Genomic DNA, 23,471 nt, shown 5'->3' with positions numbered 1-23,471 from the left:
AAACATACTATCTTCAGAACTTCTTTTCTGTGAGACACCTGCATGGCACCTTGTTATTCCTACTCCTGACTGGCCTTCCTGGATTCCTGTTGACGGTCTGAGAGACCAATCTGTCATTTCAAATGTGGCGTCCGTGGAACAGCTTATGATTCAATCTCACCTTCCTGGACAAGCATCAAATGGGGGTGAGCTAGGACATGATGTGAAGAAAAACTTTCATTTCTCCCTCTTCTTTCTCTGGTTTCATTACCACAAAACTCTATGCATGTCAAGCCCATAGTAGTAACATTTAAGTTGAATTTACAATAAAAATGGAGGCCATTTGCCATTTAGTATTTGTTATAAACTGAATAATTCTGTATTCAGTCACAATTTATTTGAAATAGGTTTTTTCTTTCTCAATGATTCTACTTTGGTAATGAAAAAATATTCTCTAAGAATATTTAATAACAGGTTTATACTAAGCATTTAATGTCATTTCACTTTCAACTTTTAGTAATACTAAGAGATACGATGCCCATGTTCTGTTAAGAGTCCTGGCATTAGAAGACTTCCTTCTTACGTTGGAAAGCCATGCTCCTCAGTCAGTTGTGAGCGGTGTATACAGATGTCCCTGAAAAGACCGATGGTGGATGCAGCTGTTTCTACTTTTGTCATTCTTTATTAGCTTTCTGGTTGCTGAGGGATTGACTTCTGTTTTCAACTCTTGTCAAACACACTATTGTTCTAATGACTTTGCTTAAGTAGATCATCTCCTTTTGCTATAAGCCATCAGAGCATTGACCTCTAATTTTTAAAAGTAATCAAACGAGAACCTCATAAATTAAAGAATACCTATAAATCTCAGTTAAAACATCCAACCAAGCCTTGGGCAAAAAGAAGTTTCCTTTAAGTTGATTTGTTTTTCTTCTAACATTCCATTACCCAGTGGCTGATTCTTTAGAACGGTAATATGTTTAATATATTTCAGGCTTTTGGCTGAACTAAATAATATGGGTCATTACTATTTGGAAACTACAACAACTTACAAAACATCTAAAAGAAGAGTTTTGTATAGGCCCACAGACTGAAGAGTTGATTCAGTTTTAGTGGATGAGTTGCCTTTATTATATATCTTGAATGCACGGTACTCAAAAAAATTTGTAAATGCAAGACATCTTTAGAGATATTTAGTCCTACCCCAGAAGGCAGAGCCAAGGTATAGATAGATCTTCCAAATCTTTGCATTTCCATGTAAATTTTAGAAACAGCTTATCACTTTCTGCACACACACACACACACACACACACACACACACACACACACACCGTACTGGGATTATGATTGATCTTGCATTGAATTTATAGATCAATTTGGGGAGACAGACATGACTAACATTATATATCCCTCCACTTAGTTAGGTCTTCTTTAGTTTCTTTAAGCAATGTTTTGTAGTTTTCTCTTAGCGCTCTTGCACACCTTCCCCCACCCCCATTTATTCCTGTTTTGCGTGTATGTGTTCTGCTGTAATTATAAATGACAATTTTAAATTTCATTTTTGAATTGTTTGTTGCAATATATAGAAAGCGGGTTGGTTTTTGAAATTGTGCCCTGTGACCATGCTAAAAGCATTGATTCTAATTTCTGTCTAGCCATTATTTCTTTGAGTATCCTTCTGCTCCCTTCTCACTGTTTTCTGGGACTTCACTTACATGTACATTAGGCCATTGGATACTGAGTCTCAGGTCCGTGAGGCACTGTTAACTTTCCTTCAGTCTTTTTGTCCTCGGTCCTGTAGACTGCATGAACTCCATTGCTACTGGGTATGTAACAGCTCACTTAACCCTCCTGCTGTTTTTTTGTAAGATACCATTACCCTCCACTGTGTCTGGAATCCTTCAGTCCAGAGCCCTTCTATTTTGCTCTTTATAGAGAGAGGCCTCCAGCCTTCGGCTTTGAAGGAGGGGATGGACAGGGTGAAAGGAAGGATAGCCTCTAATTTCAAAATCAGAGATCAAAACAAACAACATAAGAATCCACTTTGGAGGAAACAGAAAATATACAGAGAGAAGGAACCTATCATTTATATGGTCAGAGAGAAGGAACATGCTGCATTTATCAAATAAAAGGGGAGCACTCAGTAACACTGAGCTCTCCTAGAAATCAACATGAAGACGGCATAAATGAAAAGCTCAGTAGGACTGTGAGATAAAGGTAAGAAAATAACCCCAAAATAAGAGCAAAAATATAAAAATATGGAAAATAGGAAAGAAGATAAGAAAATTAGAGGACCTGTCTAGGAGTTCCAAAAGGAGAGATAATAAAAGAAAAGAAATCATCAGTGACTGGAGTAAGGGAGGTAATGTAAGGACTGTTATCTGCTGCTTTTCCCACTTATTTTGTTTAGAATTTAAAAAAATTTACTATGAAACAAAACATACATCAGAATAAACAAGACACATGTATATACAATTTAATGAACAATTATAAAGCTAGCACTTGTGTAACCACCAACCAGGTCAAGAAATAGAACACCGCCAGCACCCCGGAGGCCTCCGGTGTGACCTTCCAAGATTACAGCCCCATTTTGCTCCCCCTCCCTGGAGGTAACCGCTACCCTGACACCTACGATAATTATTTTCTTGCTATTTTTACTATCTATATGTACATCCTTAAAGAATATAGCTTATTTGCATGTTTTTGAACTTGAATGAGTAGACTATTACATATCTCCTTCACTCTACATCGGACAGTTCATTATGTTATTAAATATAACTGTAGTTCCTTGCTGTATAAAATTATACCCGTTTATATATCCATTACACTACTGTGAACGTTTTGAGTAGTTTCTATTTTTGGTTTACTACAAAAAAGGCTGCTGTCAGCGTTCTTACACATTTTACTGTATACACGCATTAATTTCTTGGAGTATATATTGAATGGCAGAGTTGCTGGATCATGGGATATTCTTGTATTCAACTTTGCTGGGTAATGCCAAACTCTGCCAAAGAGATGTACCATTTAAATGCAGGCCCTTATTGTCAAATGTTTACTTTTTGCCAGTCTGGTGAGTGTATAATGGTATTTCATGGTGGTTTTAATTTGCATTTCCCTGACTACTAATGAGGGTGAATAAGTTTTCATGTTTATTGGCCATTTGGAGTTCCTGTTTTGTAAACTTATCTGTATCGGTTTTTTGTCCATTTTTCTAGTGGGTTTTCTCTCCTTTTATTTGAAACCCAAATTTGTGAATATTCTCAAAACACACATGGGTGGGGGTTTTTCTTAGATTTTAGCCTAAGTCTTTATCATTTTGTCATGTCAGCTCACTGGTGTTTTTAACGAGATTTTTCAAAAATATTTTTTTTATGCAACGTTTTGTTTTTTTACAGGCAAGTTGGCCCCCATAACCTGGCCTGCCATTTCTGTAAAAGAAAAACGTGTGAATTTTGTTAAACAGACTTTGAACTGATTTTGACCTCTACCTTTAGCCCCAATTTCTGAGCCTTTTGGAAGTTCTGTCATATTAAGTAGGTTTCTGCATAGCTTTCCCCACTGGGGCCTGAACAGGCTCCAGCATGCCCAATCCCATATAAAGTGATGCTGGCATTACCTCCCTTCTTCCCCTCCCCCCAGCATTATTGTGCTGTAATTGAAAAAAACATCACATCTCTTGCCTTTATTCTTTTATGCCTTTCAAAACAAATGCCATTATTCTCAATTTTACTGGGTTACAGAGGGAGCTGAAATAAAAGCATGTATTAACCATATCATCTTTAACTACAACTACATTTGGCTGGTCATTTTATTTTCAAGTTCACATACACTTCAAACAGTACTGTGTCTAAAAGTATCACGTGAGCAATAGTAAGGACTCAGCATCACAGGCTGTAGCATCAAATTTGAAATATTTTAAAATGTGACTTAAAATTAGGGCTCTATAGGTATGTTCTCAATGGACTACGTGTTAAAATACTTAATATCTAAAACAGTCTTACAAGTCGAGACGACAGACACCCCGAAAGAGAAATGCGCAGTGCTCATCCGTTATTGACCAGACGTGTTTTCTGCTAGGAGCGAATGGGGGGATGTGTGGGCCTGCTTTCCTGCAGCAAGGGAGGGTAGGCAGTTTAACCACTCCTGTGAAAAGCCCGAAAATTGTCCACTGGCTTTCCTCGCACATCAAGGAATTTAACTTAAGTATGTAATCAAGGATGTTTACAAAGGTTCGTGCCATGGTAGTTATAATAGTGAGAAAACAAAAACAAGGAATGACAAGTAATAAGGGAATAGCTAAGTTACAGCCGGACACTTTGCAATCATCAAAGAATAATGCCATAGAAGACTATTGACATAGGAAATGTTTCTTAAAATGTTAAGTAATGGAGATCAAATGAATGGTGCGTCACATATAAAAGACTGGCTACAAAGCTGTCACTTACAGCGTTATCCCCATAATAAATACTTTTTAAAAAAAGATTAAGGATATGTATAGAAGTGTTTGCTGGTTTTCTCACAAAAGTATAGAGGCTTTATTTTCTAATTTAAACTTGATGTTTCTGGATTTTCTAACTATTTTTATAATTTAAAAAAGTCTCTCAATTTAGCTTTATTTGGCAAATTACTTTTTATTACATCTAGTTGTATATTTCTAAATTAATGTAAAGCAATAACCTCGGAGTAGATTATGGATTTAGATACAAAGAAATGAACTATGAGAAAAATAGTTTGGGCTTTATGGACACTGTAACGAGTTTTCCTTAGTGTGGGGATCTTGGTTCTGTTGAGTTTATTCAGTGTTCTTTTACCACTTGAGTGAAAAGCGGGCAAGCTCACACCTCGAGCTGCCTGCGCATGGTGTGTGTGTGTGTGTGGATGCTCGCGGGGAGGGACGCGTGTTGCTTCCTATTTCACACGAGACCCTCCGGCCCACAAATACAACCAGTCATTTCAGCTGCCCACTAAAGGGGCAAGAAAGTGTGAGCCCTTCATGTTCCCTGTTGTATAAATTTCCCATAGTCACCGTTTCTCATTCTTTTCATGTTTAGGGTTTACAATACATTTCAGAAATCACAAAATTTTTTTCCTTTATAGTATTCTACCCTTTTGGGGCACTATAAGAAAAATGAAAATTTCCAATAGGGATGTTTTCAGATATTATGTACACCTTTTTTTACCCTTTTGGGAGGGGGCAGGTTTCCTCCTCAGGCTAACTAGGCAAACTTTTGCTAATCACCTCCATTATAATTTTGAAAGATTCTCCCTTCCTCTTGCTCTCGGTCTTAATTTTTATGCTTGGGTGTTAAGATCAAGTTGGTGGTTCTTATAGAAGGCGATGGATAAGTAAAAACCCAAATGGACACCAGGGTGTCCAAAGCGTTAAAATAAGCCTGGAATAGCAAACCTAACAGGGAACAGCCGACACTGTGATGTGTTGTTTTACTGTTCTAGAAACTTGACAGCTTTCACTATTAATGTGGGAGAATTGTTTATCAACAGTGTAACATTTAGTCCAGTATTGTCATTCAATCCAGATATTTATGCTACAAATTAATGACTTATCCTTAAACTATCAATTTTGTGATTCATGTTTTGGCAGATGGTAGATATTTTGTATTCTGTTTTAAAAAATGGATGAAAATTTTGTCAAAGTCATTGTTTTATTGGTTCCTTTTCTCCCGTCCCCTCCTCCCCAAACCCTGCAATTCTTTCTTGCTGTATTTGTTTAACAGTGTTGAATTGTGAAGTTTTTTGAAGTGATTCTGTTGAAAGTTAAAAGTCTAAAAAGTACTTGATTTTCACAAGTTTCATTTCTCTTAGACTTGGAGCTATGGTTTGATGAGAATGTCAGATCGGCAGGTTTCCTGCATTACAGAACTGGCTGCCTACATAGGAATCAATTTTAAAATGCTTTCTAATAGCTGACTGGTCACACTCTTATTCTTTCAGAGAAGGGATTTGGTTTAGTCACAATAACAAATTTTATGATATTTTTGTGAAAATACAAACTTTGACAGAGTTTTTAAGACAAATTTGAGAGAATACAGTATTGGCTTTATTTTTAAATCTGCTGCAAATTATCTTAGACATAAAATTAATATTGATCATAAGTGCTTATCAATTTCAAAGCTTCCAGATTGCAAGTTTCTCACTGCAGCTATAGTTACTATTTATTTGTTTTTTTAAAAAGTGCTGCCAGTAGCCTTGAAATTTTTACATTCTGAAGAATATCCCCAAACAAAAATCACATCATCACTTGCTTTCAGAGTTTCTTTTCCATCCCCACATGGTTTCTAGAATGTTAAGATACCATTTTAGAATAAACACGTTACTTTTTTAATGAATATTCTAAAATTAACTGCATTAATCAACAGGTATATAGACTGTGAAAAACAAACCAAAGCTTGCTTTTTTTATTGCTAGATTTAGGAAAAGTGAAAACTACATGATAGCTTATGTTGCTTATCACTGTTATTTATGACATTTTATTGAGAAAATGGGTATGTTACTGTTGCAGTTGAGGCGGAAATGAGCATTGTGGTTTTTTTTGTCATCATTATTCAAGTATTTCACAGCAGTTATATTACAAATTACAGTAAATGTTCAAAATTCCAGAATTCAAAATTAAATAATCTACTTCAAACTAATGTAAAATGAAGTCAAATACAAACCAATCAGTTTAACTCAAATCTAAATTAAACTACAAATCCAAAATGGACCAGAGGTGATGATGTCTACTCAGTCTGCAGAGTAGACAGACATGACTAAACCAAAGAGGACTCCCAGCGTCTAGATAACTGAGCGTACAGAACACAGAAGGTGCAGGTACAAGCCCAGGTTCAACCTTACAGTGTGATTACTAAGAATTATAACAGTGGCATTCAGGTCGGGCTCCCACACTGCAGATCCTTCGGGAACAGCACCATAACGGAACCAACTGAAGAAGAAAACAGAAGATAGCATATTACCACCCCACTCCCTAAAAATACAATCCATTAAGGCTGCATATATTAATACATGGGTACATGAGAAAAATCAAGTCATGAAAGGACGTTAAAAAAAGTTAATTACAGGTGAGATTCAAGCTCAAAAACGTAGCTCCACGGCCATCATATTCTCTCTCCCCCTCCCTCCCTCCCTCCCTCCCTCCCTCCTTCTCTCTCTCTCTCTCTCTCTCTCTCTCTCTCTCTCTCACACACACACACACACACACACACACACACACACACACAGTGAGACATACTATATTAGAAGAAGGCAATTAGTGTACCATTGTCTCAAACCTGTTCTTGACTTCTTTGAAGGTGTCACATCCATAATTGTGTATGTGCCAAACCATAATTATCCTTGTGTGCTCTTAAGAAGTGAGGAAGCATCAGGCAGAACAAAACTCAAGTCTTCATTCAAGATGTCACCACGTAATGAGAAAAGCTCTTGCACATTCTTCCTGCTGCTGACTCCTGGCTCAGTACTGTGTTGACCACGTCCTGATGACTCCTTGTCAGAGCTCAAGTCCCTGCTGCAGGCCTGAGCACACAGAGCTGGGAGCTCGCAGCCTGAGCAAGGATGCTAACGAGTCATTGTACCTAACACAATGGCCAGGCTGACGCCTCCAAAGTGAAAGAAGTAACATTATTTCATCTGTGAGATGTGTTAGATTAGACATGAAGCACAGATGAAGTCACCATATTCTCTCTCATGTCCATAAACATACAGGTTCAAAGAAGTCTTTTACAGACCCAGGTGTATTCCCCCCACCTCCTACCCCTGCCTCCACCCCCCACCCCCACTTTGGAAATATGGACAGCTTCTTGGAACTTACTCATTCAAAAGAACCCTCATTTTGTGACAAGGAGATTAAGCCCAGAGACTTTAAATGGCAGACCATTGGTGTCTCAGAGGCCTGAAAAAGACACCTCCTTCACTCATCCTTTACTGAAAAGGTTCCTGACCTATTACAGTATAGATTTTCCTGCTCTAACCTCCTCCTCAAGATGAATGTGTATAAATGATGCGTCGTTTAGGAGAAATGTCATGATATGCACCTCAAGTTAAAACCAATGGAAACCTCTAAACGCAACGCAAAAAGAATAATCAGTCTTCCTTTGGCTTGCTAAATAAGATGAAATGCAGCCTACTGAAAGCATTCAGTGGAAATACTGTAAACCCCCCCCCCCAAGTATTCTTCTGTTTGATTTGGAAACTAGTCCACAGCTTATTATCAAACAGATCAGTAATCTTTTAGCTAATTCAGGGATAAATGGGCAGTCAGAAAATATGACCAGCAGGTGTGTTCAGCTGAGTATTTACATTTTACCTAATGAACAAAGATAAGAAAAGTGCAGATGACTTGAATGTGTAAAAGCCACCATTTAGGGCTCGTGCTAGTGGGAAAAATAAAAGTAAATTACTGACTCAGGCTAATCACTGGAACTGTACTGTCCCTGCCCTCGGCCCTGTTTTGAATCTCTTTGTGGACTTGAGTCAAAGAATATTTGGGACTGCCTCAGTTGGGCGGTTGCTCCATTTTAATGGTAATTTCAAAGGTTTTAACATGTTTCTGGTCCTTGTTGAATTTTTCTCTCCACCTTTGTTGCTTAAAGCTTGATGACAAAGGCTTCGGAACCTCACAGCACTACACCATTTGGAGCTGGATAATTCTCTGCTGTGGGGGCCTGTCCTGTGCACTGGGGGGGGTGTTTTGCTACTGGATGCCAGCATGTCCCCAGTTGTGACAGTCAAAAATGTCTCTAGTCAATGCCAATTGTCCCCTGGGGAGCCAAACTGCTCCCTGTTAAGAACCACTGCTTTATGGTATTGGGACAAAAACTGGTAAGCCAATGAGACATACCTAATTCCACTTGTAGTTGGAAACAATCCAGTTGTAGCAGCTTTATTCCCAGGATTTCCCCCCATGTTAATTAATACTTGTACTCTGAGGCAATATTATTTTTGCTTTTTTTTCCAAATGGATTTCTTGCATTTTATTGAAAAATTGTTGATTAACTTAAATGGAAGGCTAAACCAACCACGCCAATTGGGTTTGTAATGGTTTATCATCTCCGTTCCTTTCTCTCTGGGGGAACGCCTCTAACTTAGTAAGCAACACTGTATCATTTTGCCAGGTACATTACAGTCCCCATTTAGAAATAGGGCAATTGAGATTTAGAGAGATTAAAAAGTCACCAAGCTACGACACTGCAGTTAGGTAGTGAGTTCTAGCCTGTCTGACTTAGAATCCTTACTACTCTCCATAACAGCAGTTCTCAAAATGTGGTCTATGGCCCCCCGGGAGTCCCCAAGTTTCTTTCAGAACTCTTTTCATGACAATAAGTCTTTATTTATGCATTGATATTTACACTGATGGTACAGAAACAGCGATGAGAACACTTGCTGGCAACTTAGGGTACAGCAGTCATGGTCTTCACTGCCGCTCACTCATGGCTGAAAACGAAAGTCAATTCCTTTTCAGAGTATCCTTGGGGAAGCAAAATATTATTAATTCTGTTAAATCTCTACCCTTGAATATATGGGAAGATGCATAAAGCACTTAAGCTGCATACAGCATTTGATGGCTGTCTCAAAGAAAAGCACGGATAAGTTGTGAGCTGAACAGGCCACTGTTTTTCATGAGAGACCATGGATAAATTATGATTTGCAGCCTTGCGTATTTGGCATGTTTTCTCAAAAATGACTGAAGTGAGCTTATCACTTCAAGGAAGACAACTGACAGTATTTGTTGCCAGTTGATAAAAATTAGAGCTTTCCAACAAAATTTAGAATTTTAGAAGACATAACTGCCACGTTGTGAGCTTAATACATGTGACTCCTTTATATTGTATAATGAACTCTGTCAACATGTGGAAGGTCTGCATAACTTAGGGAATAACTAATGCATGATATGCAAGATAGTACAAAACCATGCTTTACAAAAAGAAATTGTTGATTATCTACAATTTCCTGAACTTAGGCTTCTGGGACCATTAACCTTCCCCTGGCTCACAGGGAAGGAAGGGTATTTACAGCACTTCTCTTTCCCTGGGGTACTCCAGGAGGGAAGGAGGAATTGGGGAGGGAGAAAAAAGGAAGGTATCATGGGGGGCAGGGGAGTGGTGGTGAGGAGAAACAAACGTATTGTTTGATGATCACCAAGTGTGTGCCAGTACTTTATATGAATCTGATGGTATACCATCCACACAGAAATTCCTAAAATGGTGCCAGTGGGAAACAGACGTGGTTAGGTCCGCTAGCCACTGCTGCACAGTGGTTAGAGCCGGGAGCAGGACTGAAATCAGATCCCTCTGTATATAGAGCTGACTGTCTTCTTCAGTTCTGACACAGGCAGCTAAGGGATACTCTGCTGCTCCTGCCTGGATCCAAGTTTCACGGTTCATTACTATTTCAGGAGTGCCTTTCACTCATGACACGACTTCCCTGTAAGATCAGACCTCTGTATTCTCAGGGCCTGGCCTCAGGTGGCAGGAAGTGTATGCTGAATGAAAGGGTGTAATTTCCCTGCACGTTTTACATGCGTCTCAAGGGGTGTGATCAACTTTTATAAACCACCCGCAAGTGTCTGTCCATGAGCCTCCTTCCATCGGTTGTTTTACTTGCAAGAGAATTCATACTTTATACCTGTTTTTTCTCTCATAAGCCCAGTAACCTCGGGAATAATTCAGTGTCCAGCACTCTCCTCTGAAGGAGAAGCAGCAGTCAGGTGTTCACCTGAACAAGCCATTCTGTTCCTGTGACTCTGCACTTAACAGAGAGCATCCGGAGGTAGTGAGTTCATAGCCTCAGCGTCCTCAGCACGTTTGGCGCAGCTGTAAACACACTCCCAGAGTGAAGACCAGGTCATTTTAGCTTGTTCATGAGAAGGGGGTGTAACATGCATTCTTAACCACGGTGCGCTTTTTCTTTCTGCCATGTAGCCTTATTAAAAGATGGTGATTCCATATGGTTTTGAGTTCTCAACATTGTGTTGTACCCCAGCCCTTTTAGCAATATCGTAGGGTCACATTTGCAGTTGAAGACCATTTTGCTTTCATCCATTTCTCCCAATGCTGTTCATTATAGGCCATCACAGTCCTCATATTTGTGTGACAAAAACTGATTTCTTCCACTATGTCTGTGGTCCAGCTGGCAGCTTTCCACGCACTCAGTTCTTATCTGATGTAGCCCAGAATGACTGCCTGAAGGGATGCCAAAGCCTGACTTAAGTTCCAGATTCTTTGCTACAATTCTATCGATCCATTTGTTCATTTAGTTTTAACTTTCCCTTGTTTTCATCTGTAGCACACAGTTGAGTGGCGTGAATGTGTTTTGCAGATGTGCTAATTTATAAGTGAAAATTTAGGAATACTGTTATAGACTTTGGATTTAATACTACTTTCCACTTCTATAATGCTTTTTTTAAATATAACATCTCATTTTTCTAAAAGAAAATAATGAGCATTTATCAAGTGCCAGCTAGATGCAGCAAGTGTGTGCTCGGCTTTCTGTGTTGCCTTGTTTTCAGCACACAGAGGTGATGTCCTTTCCAGGTTACTCATGAGGAAACTGAGGCTCAAACCCAAGGTCACACAAGCTTTCAAGTGGTAGAGCTGCGATCTGAAACACGTCAGTGTGACCACAAGTAGGATCCCTGATCACTCTTCTGCGTGACCGCATCTAGAGCAGTGGCATCCTTTTCACAGGGTTGTTGATAGACAAGATTCTGTTCATGAAAGTGCTTTAAAATTATGTAGTACTACAAAGTGCTATTTAAAAATTTTTAAATACATATATGTATGTCTATATAAATATGTGTATATAGAATTCTATTTCTACATATTTAAAATTGGTTGACAATCAACATTTCAAATCTTTAAATATTGCGCTCATTTTCCATAAACTAAATACGCAAACAACTGGTTGGTCCCTAAAAATAGATATCAGGTGACAAGAGGTTGGCTGAGCAGGAACAGGCGCGTCTTCAGAACAGAAGCCAAGGAAGTTTTCGCTTCCCTGACACATGGCTCGCACCACTCACTCCGAGACCTTCCGACTTCTCTGTAAAACTGGCGCGGCCGGCGCAGCCCCCTACATTAGTCACAAGTTTCCATTCATCGAGGATGGCTCATGCCAGGCCTCCAGCAAAGTCATTTCAGGTGATTCTTTCATTGCAGGCTTTCAGTATGTACTCAGTCCACTCTCAGCTCTAGCAGGGAATCAATGCCCTGTGATACGGAAGCATCCAGAAATTCTGACAGTGTTCTGAGAACAATGTGAAACCCTGAGGCCTATTCCCAGAATTGGGGTGGTGGGAACACTGTCCTGTTGACTGAGCCTCTTAGACAAACACAGGTTGGCCAACTGCAGGAAGCTTCATCCGAGGACCATTCGGGGGGGCTTGTGGGCTTACTGGCCTAATTACTCAGCATGACATCTATAAAACAAATTGTCATTCTGCAATTACCTTTTAACTTTTATTCCTAAAACAGAACAGCTATGAAGGTGTTACTCAATAAATACAACTTCTAACCATGTTGATAGCCAAAACCATTTCTTAAGTTAGTGTGCACTGGGAATTAGTTGAAGCATATTTGCAATTGAGATTTAGTACAGTAAGTCCTCACTTACTGCTGTCGATAGGTTCTGAGACTTTTAAGCAAAACGATGAATAATGAAATAATGTTGAACAAAATATTATTCGAGGTGCTGTACTGCGATTGGCTGTAATTACAAAGGCGGACAAAGGCAACTCACACAATTGAAGTTTATTCCCAAATGCCATCTCTTTTAGAGAATAGGTAAATTAAGAAAATTTTAGAGAGACATAAGGGTATGTTTATGAACTTTCCTATATATAAGTGACAAAAAAACCACTAATATGTATAGTTCCAGAATCAATAGATTCCTACCATCCATATTTTTGAAGCACACATAACCAGAGAAGGAATGGCCAGTCTCTAGAAACATTTTAGAGACTCTTTTTAGTTACACAAAGTTAAAAGGTTAGAAACTCTTTTGAGTTACACAGCACAGTTTTGGTTAAGTTAGCAGGTAAGATGAAAATTCCTTAGGAAGACATAACATTGGAAAGCACTGTATCATCTATTATGAAGTGTTTCACAGTTTTTCACTCTGGCATTAAAAGGATCACTGTTTTGTTGGTTTATAAAAGTATGTCTTTATAAGCAAATGTGGCAAAATGTTAAGAATCGGTGAGTATATATAGTTAAAGGGTATATATATTCCATTGTACAATTCTTTCCACTTTTCTTGTTTGAAATATGTCAAAACAAATTGGGAAGAGAACGTTTATCGTTAAACATTAGTAAACACTAGACTTGTGCTCACTGTGGTGAGAAGTCTAGAACGAAAAACAAGACCTGGTGGGAGACACGCGTTACCATTTCCCATCATTCTCTCCGGGCAGAGGGCGGAGGAGTGGGAAGCAGAACGGTCCTGACTATCAAAAGCCTAATGCTTTTTCCAGGTACCGCAAGCCAGACAGAAAGGTTAGAGGAAGGAATGTTTCTGCATCAGTCTTGCTAAGTGTTAAGAAACTGGTTTCAGCCAGGATGATGCTGAGAATGAGAGATGTAGGACCAAACTAATATTGTAAAATGTTTTCACTGTAGTAGAGGACATGAGAAGAATTGTAATTATTAGACTTCATTGAATTTAGAAAGATGGCTGTGTAAGATCTTAAAATTAGAAAAAACAAACACGGTGTCCTAAGCAATTAAACAGGTAAGAGGAATCTTTTGGGAGTGATAGGTATATTACTCTCTCTTGATCGTGGTGGTAGTTACACAGCTATCGATTTAATAAAACTCATCTCTTGCACATGTAAATGGTGATTGTTACTATATGTTAAAGACACCTTAATAAAGGCGACTATAGATATAGGCAAATCCTAAGCAAGTAAAAATTGTAACTTCTAAGTGAAGCACAATCTCACTGTTCTTTTTAGGGCATACCTAAAAGAAATGAGCTCACTTTTAATTTTGTCTAAAAGAAGCATTATTTGACTATATTAGACACCTAGGCTGTTTAACGCTTGCTATGCTAGTACCTGATGCCCGAGCTCGTGCATATGCTGACGAGCGAGAAGGTAAGAGAACTGCCTGCTGATGCTCCTTGTGCAGTCGTGGCAGTTACACAGTAACGCTGCTCTTCCTTTTGTAGCCCTGGAATGAGACCAGATATAAGCTCTCCTCCATCCACCTCCTCAGCAGCGACGGGACCACCTCCCAAACTCTGCCTTGTGTGTTCTGATGAAGCCTCGGGATGTCATTACGGGGTCCTGACGTGTGGAAGCTGTAAAGTCTTCTTCAAAAGAGCGGTGGAAGGTAGTGTGTGTTTTGAAGAGTTCTGTTTTTCCTCTATTTGGTTTTTATTTCTCCGAGTGGATTCTGAGGCTATTACAGGTAGCCCGTTAAGGATAAAAGTCAGTGAGGGGGAAGAGGAGGGTGGCTCCTCGGTCCTCCTGTGGGGAGGATATTTTTAAAAGCAACATAAGCAGAACTAGAATAAAATAGAAAAGTATAAACTGAAGGGAGGGGCCTTGGTCAGAGTACAGAAGGGAAGTGTAAGAAAGTGAAATAAGGGTGTTAGATCGGGCCAGTAACATAACGCTCATTGTATTAGAATCACGGGCTTTATTTAATTCCCATAAATTAGTTGGTTTTACCAGCCACCAGCTACTCCAGGCTGGCAAAGATGAATGGCAGTGAGAACTGTGGGGGGAAAGGTGTTTCAGTTTGGGGTTTTTTTCCTGTTGGACTAAGTGATGTAAAGACAACGTGAGATTTGACCCCTGCCCTCTGCGAGGTCATTCTACTTGAAGAGAAAGAGGAGTTAACAATACAAAGTACAGAGATTATAAAACAGAGGAGTAAGCGATGAACTGCCTGAGGTGGTCAGGAAAGAAGGTATTTTAGAGGTGATTTCACTGTATGAATATTATATTAATATAAACTTCACCCTTGTTTTGGGTTCAGCCTGCTGACCAGGATGAAAGCATCAACTCTTTAAAGGAGAAATTCTTTCCACAGCAAATTATTATTGGAAGTCACTAAAATTTTCTAATATTACCAGTGAATCCATTTGGAAAAAATGATGCAATTTAGTTATCTGTAAAGCAGTTTGAGGGCATGTGGCCTGAGTAGATTACCTAAAGATTACTCTGAATATATTTCTTAATTTTTAAAGAGATATAATCATTTATTCATTCATAGTATGAGAAGGCTTGTTAGTATTACTTGGCTAGAGTTGTGTTTACATATCCTTGAGAGTCACTTTCTTTTGTTTGGATTACTTTTTTACTACATGAGAAACCATGAAATTCCTCGTGCTGACCCCACGGCAGGCTTGGCCCAGCTGGTCACCGCACATGCGAAGCCCACCCCGCTTAGGGCAGTGCCTCCCACAGAGGAGAGGTTTTTACTGCAGACCCAGGAGGAGGGAGCCGCTTCCTGTCCTCAGTTTACTTGACTCAGCACTTTCTTAACTGATTGGTTATTTCCACAATATAAATGCAGTGATGGCGGTAATACAGTATTGCTGGACATAACAAATAATATCAACACATTGATTTCTGAGGGTGACATTCAGCAGAAGACAGTGGAGCCTTAAAAGAAATATGGGTATTTTAAAAAACATTTTTCATTCTCCTCCAGTTTCACTAAAATTAGTCTTTAAAACAGGGCTACAAATTCAAATGCCTGCAGGGACCAAGTGTGTCATTCTGGCCAAATACAATCCATCCAGGGCAGGGAGGGCAGGTATTGATATTAGAGAGCACAAGTGTGTCCTACCTAAAAGCATCTAAATGCAATTTTCTAAATAAAACATAAGCTAAACTACTTCCCAAATAAAATACCACTGCAGGCTATATGCCCTCTGGTCTTAATCCCTGATTTGGAATTAAATTCTTACACCTGTTTTTAGGTTGAATTTCATTGGACACTGGCTATACTATTTCAAAATGTCAAAAATGTCAAAGAATATTTCAGTTAAGTATGATAGCTAGATTACCTGATTAACAAGAAAAAGTTTAAATGGGTACTGTGTTAAATAAATCCTTTACTTGGATTTTAATGTTCTCCAAGGTCCCCTCCAGCTCCAAAGCTCTGTAATCCTCTGATAACCTACCTGGACATGATGGAAGTATGTTTTAAAGTCCAGATACGTATTTTGGAGCACTTTGCAAACAATTACAAAGATGTAGTGTGTATGATTTGCATTACACTTAGTGCTCCTTTTGTAACACCTGCTAGAAACTGTAGGTTATCCCCAAATCGGCCAAGCATAATAAATACCCAAACGTTTAACTATTGTGAGCAAATTTGCAGTTTTTACTTATCGCCCATACAACCCAGATCAAGAATGGATTTTTTGAAGTTTTTTTATCTGTTATTACTGGGTGTTGCTTTTCTGAGTTCAGAAAAAAACTTTGGGTAGCTCCATTTCTTACGATGGATACTAGTTCAGTGATCTTTTTTTCCCCAAGGCCCTGTTTCTTATGTTCCCTTTGCACAAAAGTACATCTAATCTTTGTTGGTGGGTCATAATGAAGATAGGCATTAACTACCCTTAATTTACCATGTACCAAGTACTATGTTTTATATACGTCATACCATTTAATTAGCAGCTCTGTGAGCTCTTAGATGACATTATGATCCATATTTGATAGACTAGGAAACTGAGGCTCAGAGTTTAGGGGGCAGAACTAGGTTGAAACATTGCTGTCTCCTAACAGGCTCTTAACTTTAGTGTCACACAGACTCCCTGAGAGGTATATGATTATGTCTTGTCACCTGGGAGTTTAGAATCTAGTTAGCTAGACAGGAAAGTTACTGCAAGCAAATAGATAGGTAGCATTTCCTGACTGCTTACAGTGTGCAAGGCAAAACTGCCTTAACCCTTGCAGAAGCCCAGCAGATAGGTGCTAATTTTCCAGCCTTGCAGATAAATGGGGAAGGAGAGGCTCAGAGAAGTCAGTAAACATTACTGCGCACACACAGCTGGGAACCAGAGCTGTGCTTCCCGGCACCTTCAGTGCACTTTCCACTGCACCACACTGGTTTTGAGAGCAGGTGAGAGAAGCTTAAGCTGACTGTCACAGTTCACTCACATTTAAAACGTGGACGCTTCAAACAGGTAAAACAAACTGCAGAAACCCCGAGAACATGCCTCTTGCTGTGTCATCCGTTTCCCGTACCACTTTCATGATTCGGATCATAGCTATGCATCACTGTCCTATTTATTGCTTAACACTTTTCTTGGATCACTCTTTTTTAAAACTTAAATTAAAATAAACCACAACAACTTTACTATCCCTACAGTACTAATTTTTTATTGCTGTATAGCTCATGTCATGCAGTTTCTGAGAGTCAGGAATTTGGGAGCAGCTCATGAGCTGGGTAGTCCTGGGACTCTCGTGAGGCTACCTTCAGACTGGTGAGGGGCAGGGGCTGCAGTCGCCTGAAGGCTCCACTCCCAACCCACTGGCGCTGCTTTTGGCAGGAAGCGTCAGTTCCTCACTGCGTGGGCCTCCTCTAGGGCTGCTGTCAGCTGGCATCCCCTAAAACAAATGATCCACAAGAGAGTGTGACCAACATGGAAACTTTGTAACTTAATCTCAAATGTGATATTCTCAGATGTGATATCCTGTCACTTCTGCCTTATTTTATTGCCCACACAGACCATCCTGGTATAGAATGGGAAGGTACTATTGGCGACCATTTTGGAGGTTGGCTACCACCATAAATAGAAAGCAGAAGCATTTGCCAAAAATAGATTTTAGCCCCAGAAGTAAATACAATGCAAACAAAACAATGTTAAGAAATTCCAGCTGGCTTGAAGGCTTTTCTGACACCTACTCTCTGTTAGAAGGGAATTTACCAAGTGGTACAAGAAGTAGGAACACCAAACTAGGACGTCTCGCTGTCAAAAGGCTTGACAGGGAGTGACTATCAGTGGTTCATGCCCATGCCTCGTAAAACAGTGAGCACTAGTTGAAACTCCTCATGTTATAGATGAGACACAAACAGACCTGTTCCACTTCATACTAATAACCAGATAGGACCAGTTTTCACTTAAGGATACAATGCTCCCTGATCCTGTAGCTCAGATTCTTAGATGTGCCTGAGACACCTGGGATAAAGAAATCATTATTAGCATAATATGCACATTGATATTTTGGTTAGATTATTTTGGTTAGATATAAATAAAGCATTGGAATTTTTGTCTGTTTTTTGCAATGAGTAATTTTTTCAGTTGTCTTTTTCAGTAACTGCAGGACAATGATTTGGAGTTTTTTTAAATTAGATTCACGTGTACAAAACTACATCCCCCCCAGTCTACTATCCCTCTGACATCGTACATGGCTGTTACAATTCCATTGACTCTGTTCCCTGTGCTGTACCTCACATCCTTGGCAATATTCTTATGGAGTAGAACTTATTTATATTATAGCTGTTTCAACTATGGATAGATCTGTTGTTCCTACTTTTTGCCTTAATAGAGGATAGAATTATTGGGTTGGTGCTTGCATTTCATGTTCAAGTAAAGAAACTTACACCAGCACAAAAAGGAACTGAAACAGCTGGCAGAGACATTTGGCATTGGGAAGCAGCTCTGCAACAAAGCGCAATTGTGGGCCATCAGTCAACTCTGTGGCCTGTTCCTGATATAGTTAACCACCTCCCCAAACTAATGCATAAAAAACACTGATTTATCATATTAGAGAGAAGTAAATCATAGTTTGTTTTCATCCAAAGCAAGTCTTAGGTTGTCCTATGCATAAAGGATCTCTTCCCCAAATTCAGAACTAGATCAATTCAGCCTAGGGAACTGCATTTTTCTCTTTGCTCTGCATGTGATTTGAGAACTCGCTTGCAGTCTTGTGAAGACCATCCTCTCTAGTGTAAGAAAGGCACATGGACTCACAGTTATCTAGTGCATCTATTTAGATGTGCTGGTCTCGTAGAGGGGGGTCCTTTCAGTTTGTCAGGCCAGCAGATCCTCCGATAGTTTTCTTCAATGTTCAATAACCAGATTAAGTGAAAACTACAAGAATATGCATTTGGGGAGAAGGTAGGGAGACTTTTAGTCTTTTTCTAGAAAATTTTTGCCAGGTGAAAACCGCACTTCTCCCTCTAACACATTATTTAGTAATTGTATGTGCCAGGAGATTTTAGACAGTTGTGGTCTTTTAATTAATATTTGAGATCAATGGTGAATTCAAACATTCTTACATTCTAAAAGCATGTGAAATCATTAGCAAACTACTTCTGTAAGATCTACATACAGTAATCTAGTTTGCCGAGTCTGATTCACCTATTTGGTGGCAACCTTAACTTTCAAGATTAAGTCTTTACCTATCACTTCATTTCATTTAAAATTGGAAGGGGGAGCACATTTTATTTGTATGTGGTGGCATAATGTAGAATGAAAGTCATTTTCCTGTTGGGACTCTCACAGTATTTTTAAGCCAGTTTCCTCTTTCTTTAGGTCAGAAGTCATAATAAATAGTGATTACAGACATCTTCTGTAACTGTTAAAAGAAGAAACGTTTTTTAAAGCACAATTTATCAAGAAGGCGGTTACCCTTGGGGGAAGTGAGTGGAAAGGGACAAGAAAGGGGTTTGTGGGATACTGTTTTGTGGTTTTTGATCTGAAAGCTGATTACATGGGAAGTGTTCATGAAAATTTGTTAGGTAGGTACACTTATGATGTGTGTATTTTTCTATATGTACGCTGCCGTGAAGTTTTGTAATGAACAATGTTTAATTTGTTGAACAGAATAAGAACGAGACCTTTTTTTTAAGTTGACCTTTCAACTTTGTACTGACCATGTAAGAAGTACACCGTACCTTCCTTAATCGATGCCTTGGCTCCTTGGTGATGTTCTACCTAAACCAAAAACAGAAGGAGTCGCTCCAAAGCCTCGTGAAATTTTAACAGTGCCTTTGTTTCCCACATAGGACAGCACAATTATCTTTGTGCTGGAAGAAATGATTGTATCATTGATAAAATTCGAAGAAAAAACTGCCCAGCATGCCGCTATCGAAAATGTCTTCAAGCTGGAATGAACCTGGAAGGTAATGTAAATACCTGAAAGGAATCATCTCTGCATCATCTAAAAAGTAATCATTTTACTGTGCAGATGTAATAGTTTATTATATATGTGCTTGAGTAGCATAGTTGTATATTATTGCTCAATAGGATTATTTACTATTTCATATTTTGCATAAGTTTATTAATCAGCTCTTATTACTGAACTCAGTATAGCCAGACTATATATTAAAAGAGAGCTTGAAGCAACATTTATAGATCTGTAGAGGGGGAGCTTCTCAAGGCAGCATTGGCTGGGTTTTCTTATCTTTTTCAAGAAGTAACCTGAACCTAGTTCTAAGTTTGATTTTCATATCCCTGCTGATGAAACAAGTCGTATAATTAACACTGATCTCATCACTTAAAACTTTCCTCTGGGAAGAGTTTGGAATTCTGTTTGAAATTGCAAGTTCCACGAGAGTGGTGATGGTGATTAATAACCCATGTGCTTAGTATTTGTTATGATGGAAGCACCTTCATTCAGCAAGTATTCAGTGAGGCAGGCACTAGACATAAAATGAATAAAATTGTGCTGTATTCAAGGAGTTTACTATTTGGTTAGGTTGCAGAGTCAATCACAAAATAAACACAGCCACAGAGCAAGAGGAGGATCACCTAGTTCTGTCCTGGAAGCACCACTGAATTTTAAATCTGAGAAAAGCTGAGTAGGAACTGGGTGAACATGAGGGCAGGGAAATGAGCAGAAAGACTGATCTTGGATAGAGAGACCAATTAAACAACCGTAGAAGAACCCTGGCTAAGACACGGTGATTGACGCGAGAGGGAGCACGGGAGGCGTGCGGTTCTTCTATCTTCTGATAGAAGAACTAACTGGTGGTGCTGTCTAGCACACATTGTGCATGTGTATCCAAATAGAAAATAGATTTATGGGTGTGCCTACAAAGTCTAGTTTGTCATTTAATAATTTCTTAAGATATTCAGTAGCACATATGCAGTTGATAATGTGTAGAAAAATGGAAAGGCTTTAAAAAATCATGAGTTTTTTTATGTGTGGTTTGAGTGTACAAGCCTCATTTTTAAAAAAAAATTATTCCAGTATGTATGAAACCTTTATTTGAAGTAGATATGTGTGTATGCCAGAAATGTCTGGCAGACATAATCCTTTAATTCATGCTTATTTTTGTATAATCTTTAGAAATATTCTAGTGCACATCGGAGCGCATCCCCTAAGCCAGGCAGTTTCATGACAGCCCCGGAGTAACTTTGCAGAAGCAATCAGCTCTCCCTGCCCAGCTCCCTCCATAAATGTGACTCAGTCCCACAAGTGGTGTATTTTGATACTGTTGCCCAGTACTAAGTAATTCTCAAGATTTACTTTAAGGTCACCTTCTTCACTGCCTAAAGTGCCTACCATTTGAGTACAGATAAGTTGTTTAATGGTGATCCCAAATGTTGCCTATTTATTTCATTTTAAGGTGTATTGTAACCATTCCAAAATATAGCTGTATTTTTGGTATAGTCAAGTGGAACCTGGAGGCTGATGGCATTATCAGATTTCATACCTAATATTTTATGAAGACAGACGTGGAGCTATCAGAGTCATGAACACTTCAATAGAGGTCATATATTGACTAACCTATGTGCTCCAAGGGGTCACAAACTTACTAGAGTAAAAATCTTAACTAATTCAATTAAAAACTCCTTGCTAAAGTCAGTACGACACAGTGTGCTATTTGAGCTTTATTCAGAAGTATCAGTTCTCTCATTTAGGACTATAGCTAAATAGTAAGAAATTAAATAATTATATACTGAGTCATAGAAGATGTTTTAAAGCCCTTCAGCTTGTCGTTATCCTTTCCTCTTTGTTTTAATGTGGAATGTAGGAACACAGATTCTAGACAATCGAAAGCTATGGTTAGTTGAGGTTCTAACTACTATTTCAGGATATTGATATGGGCCACACATGTTCTTTTACTGTGTCAACATTCCATGATTTTGAGATCTGCATTTCAGTGAGAAACCTTTGGTTGTTTAAAGGGTTTCCTTATGTATAGGAGTTCTTCTTTTTTAAAACTTGATCACTCCTCTGTAAGACCAGTATTATCCGAATTCAAATATTCTAAAACCGTGTTCTACTACCAGTTTCTCACAGCACTTAATGTGTGCCAGGAACTGTTCTAAGCATCTAACACATTTTACCTGATTTAATTCTCAACCACCCTATGAAGTAGGTACTACTATTATTCTCATTTTACAGAAGAGGGAACTAAGGCCCAAGGAATAACTTGCACAGATACCTAAAATTCAAGCATGTTGGTTTCAGATTTATGCTTTTTACAAAATTACCACACTAGGTCTCCAACAGACTGTGGTAGAATAAAGGAGATCTGTCAGGATCCTGTTAACTAAAAAGCCTTCAAGTTTCTCAGTACCACCTTCAGAACAATAAGAAATGGGGCCATTCTACCAATGGAAACTTTTTTCTCCCTTTCTAACTAACGCTGGACATTGAGGTACATACCTATCCTCCACAAACTATTTTGTCATTTTAGGGACAGAGGGTCTAATGCTTATTTTAAAGGTGGTTAGGATATACTTTTTCCCTTAGCAAAATGGCTGGCATCTCTGGTAACTTAAAGCATGTACATTTCTTCATGTCAGTTACATTCCTTGGAGCTCTGAGCACTTTCTTTAAGAATACTATGTAATTCTATGCTTGTTTGGCAGCACATCTACTAAAAAAGAACAATACAGAATTCTTACTTGTCTCTAAAACAAAGAGTAGGACTACATTTACTAAAAAAAAAAATCTAACAGAATCCATGTTGTAATGTGATTACACTGTTCCCCACACTAAGTCAGAGATAAAAGAGCTTTAGTTACTTTATTATATAATATGAAAATGGATGCTTTCAGTTTGTAGAATCATCACTAGAACTCATAAAGGAAATTAATAATTTATGTGAAGAAATGTTAATCTCTCCAAGTGTTTCTAATCCAAAGTACCTATCAATACAGGTTTAAAAAAAATAGTGAATTTGTGCGTTGTTAGAACTAATACTACCTTTAGCATGTGATCTGCTATGTCATCTTCCTATCTCGACAAAATGGGGGCTATGTGCAAAACTATAAATAGTATATATGTAGCTCTCTCTCTCTCTCTCTATATATATATATATAAATTTAATATATATATGTGTGTGTGTGTGTGTGTGTGTGTGTGTGTGTGTGTGTGTGTGTGTATCTCCCCATAATTTAGGATAACCTTTAGCCACAGTTTCTAGTCTGGTATTACAAGCTTAAATTCTGTCTTTCAATTGATAGTAAAAGTAATTTGTCTTATATAACCAATGAAAATTTTGACTTTGGAGTTAAAGTGAGACAGAAATTAATCTACGGAAGTGATTTGTTTAGATTGCTTT

At 38.6% G+C, this 23,471-nt stretch overlaps 1 protein-coding gene across 7 annotated transcripts in view; it reads left to right on the top strand.

Annotated features, from left to right (window-relative positions):
- The window catches only part of NR3C1 (nuclear receptor subfamily 3 group C member 1), a 103,610-nt gene that overhangs the window by 59,888 nt on the left and 20,251 nt on the right, over positions 1 to 23,471 (top strand). For 5 of the 7 annotated variants that reach the window (XM_019663296.1, XM_019663322.1, XM_019663305.1 and 2 more), the window contains exons 3-4: positions 14,155 to 14,321; positions 19,959 to 20,075. In XM_019663296.1, coding sequence (XP_019518841.1) covers positions 14,155 to 14,321; positions 19,959 to 20,075 — 284 coding nt within the window. The remainder of the gene's footprint in view (positions 1 to 14,154; positions 14,322 to 19,958; positions 20,076 to 23,471) is intronic. The other 2 variants (XM_019663342.1, XM_019663332.1) reach the window with 1 other exon arrangement.

The sequence above is a fragment of the Hipposideros armiger genome, unplaced genomic scaffold (genome assembly GCF_001890085.2).
Source record: "Hipposideros armiger isolate ML-2016 unplaced genomic scaffold, ASM189008v1 scaffold_11, whole genome shotgun sequence".
Lineage (NCBI taxonomy): Eukaryota > Metazoa > Chordata > Mammalia > Chiroptera > Hipposideridae > Hipposideros > Hipposideros armiger.
The sequence above is the reverse complement of the archived record's forward strand: the minus strand, read 5'-3'. Positions and strand labels throughout refer to the sequence as shown.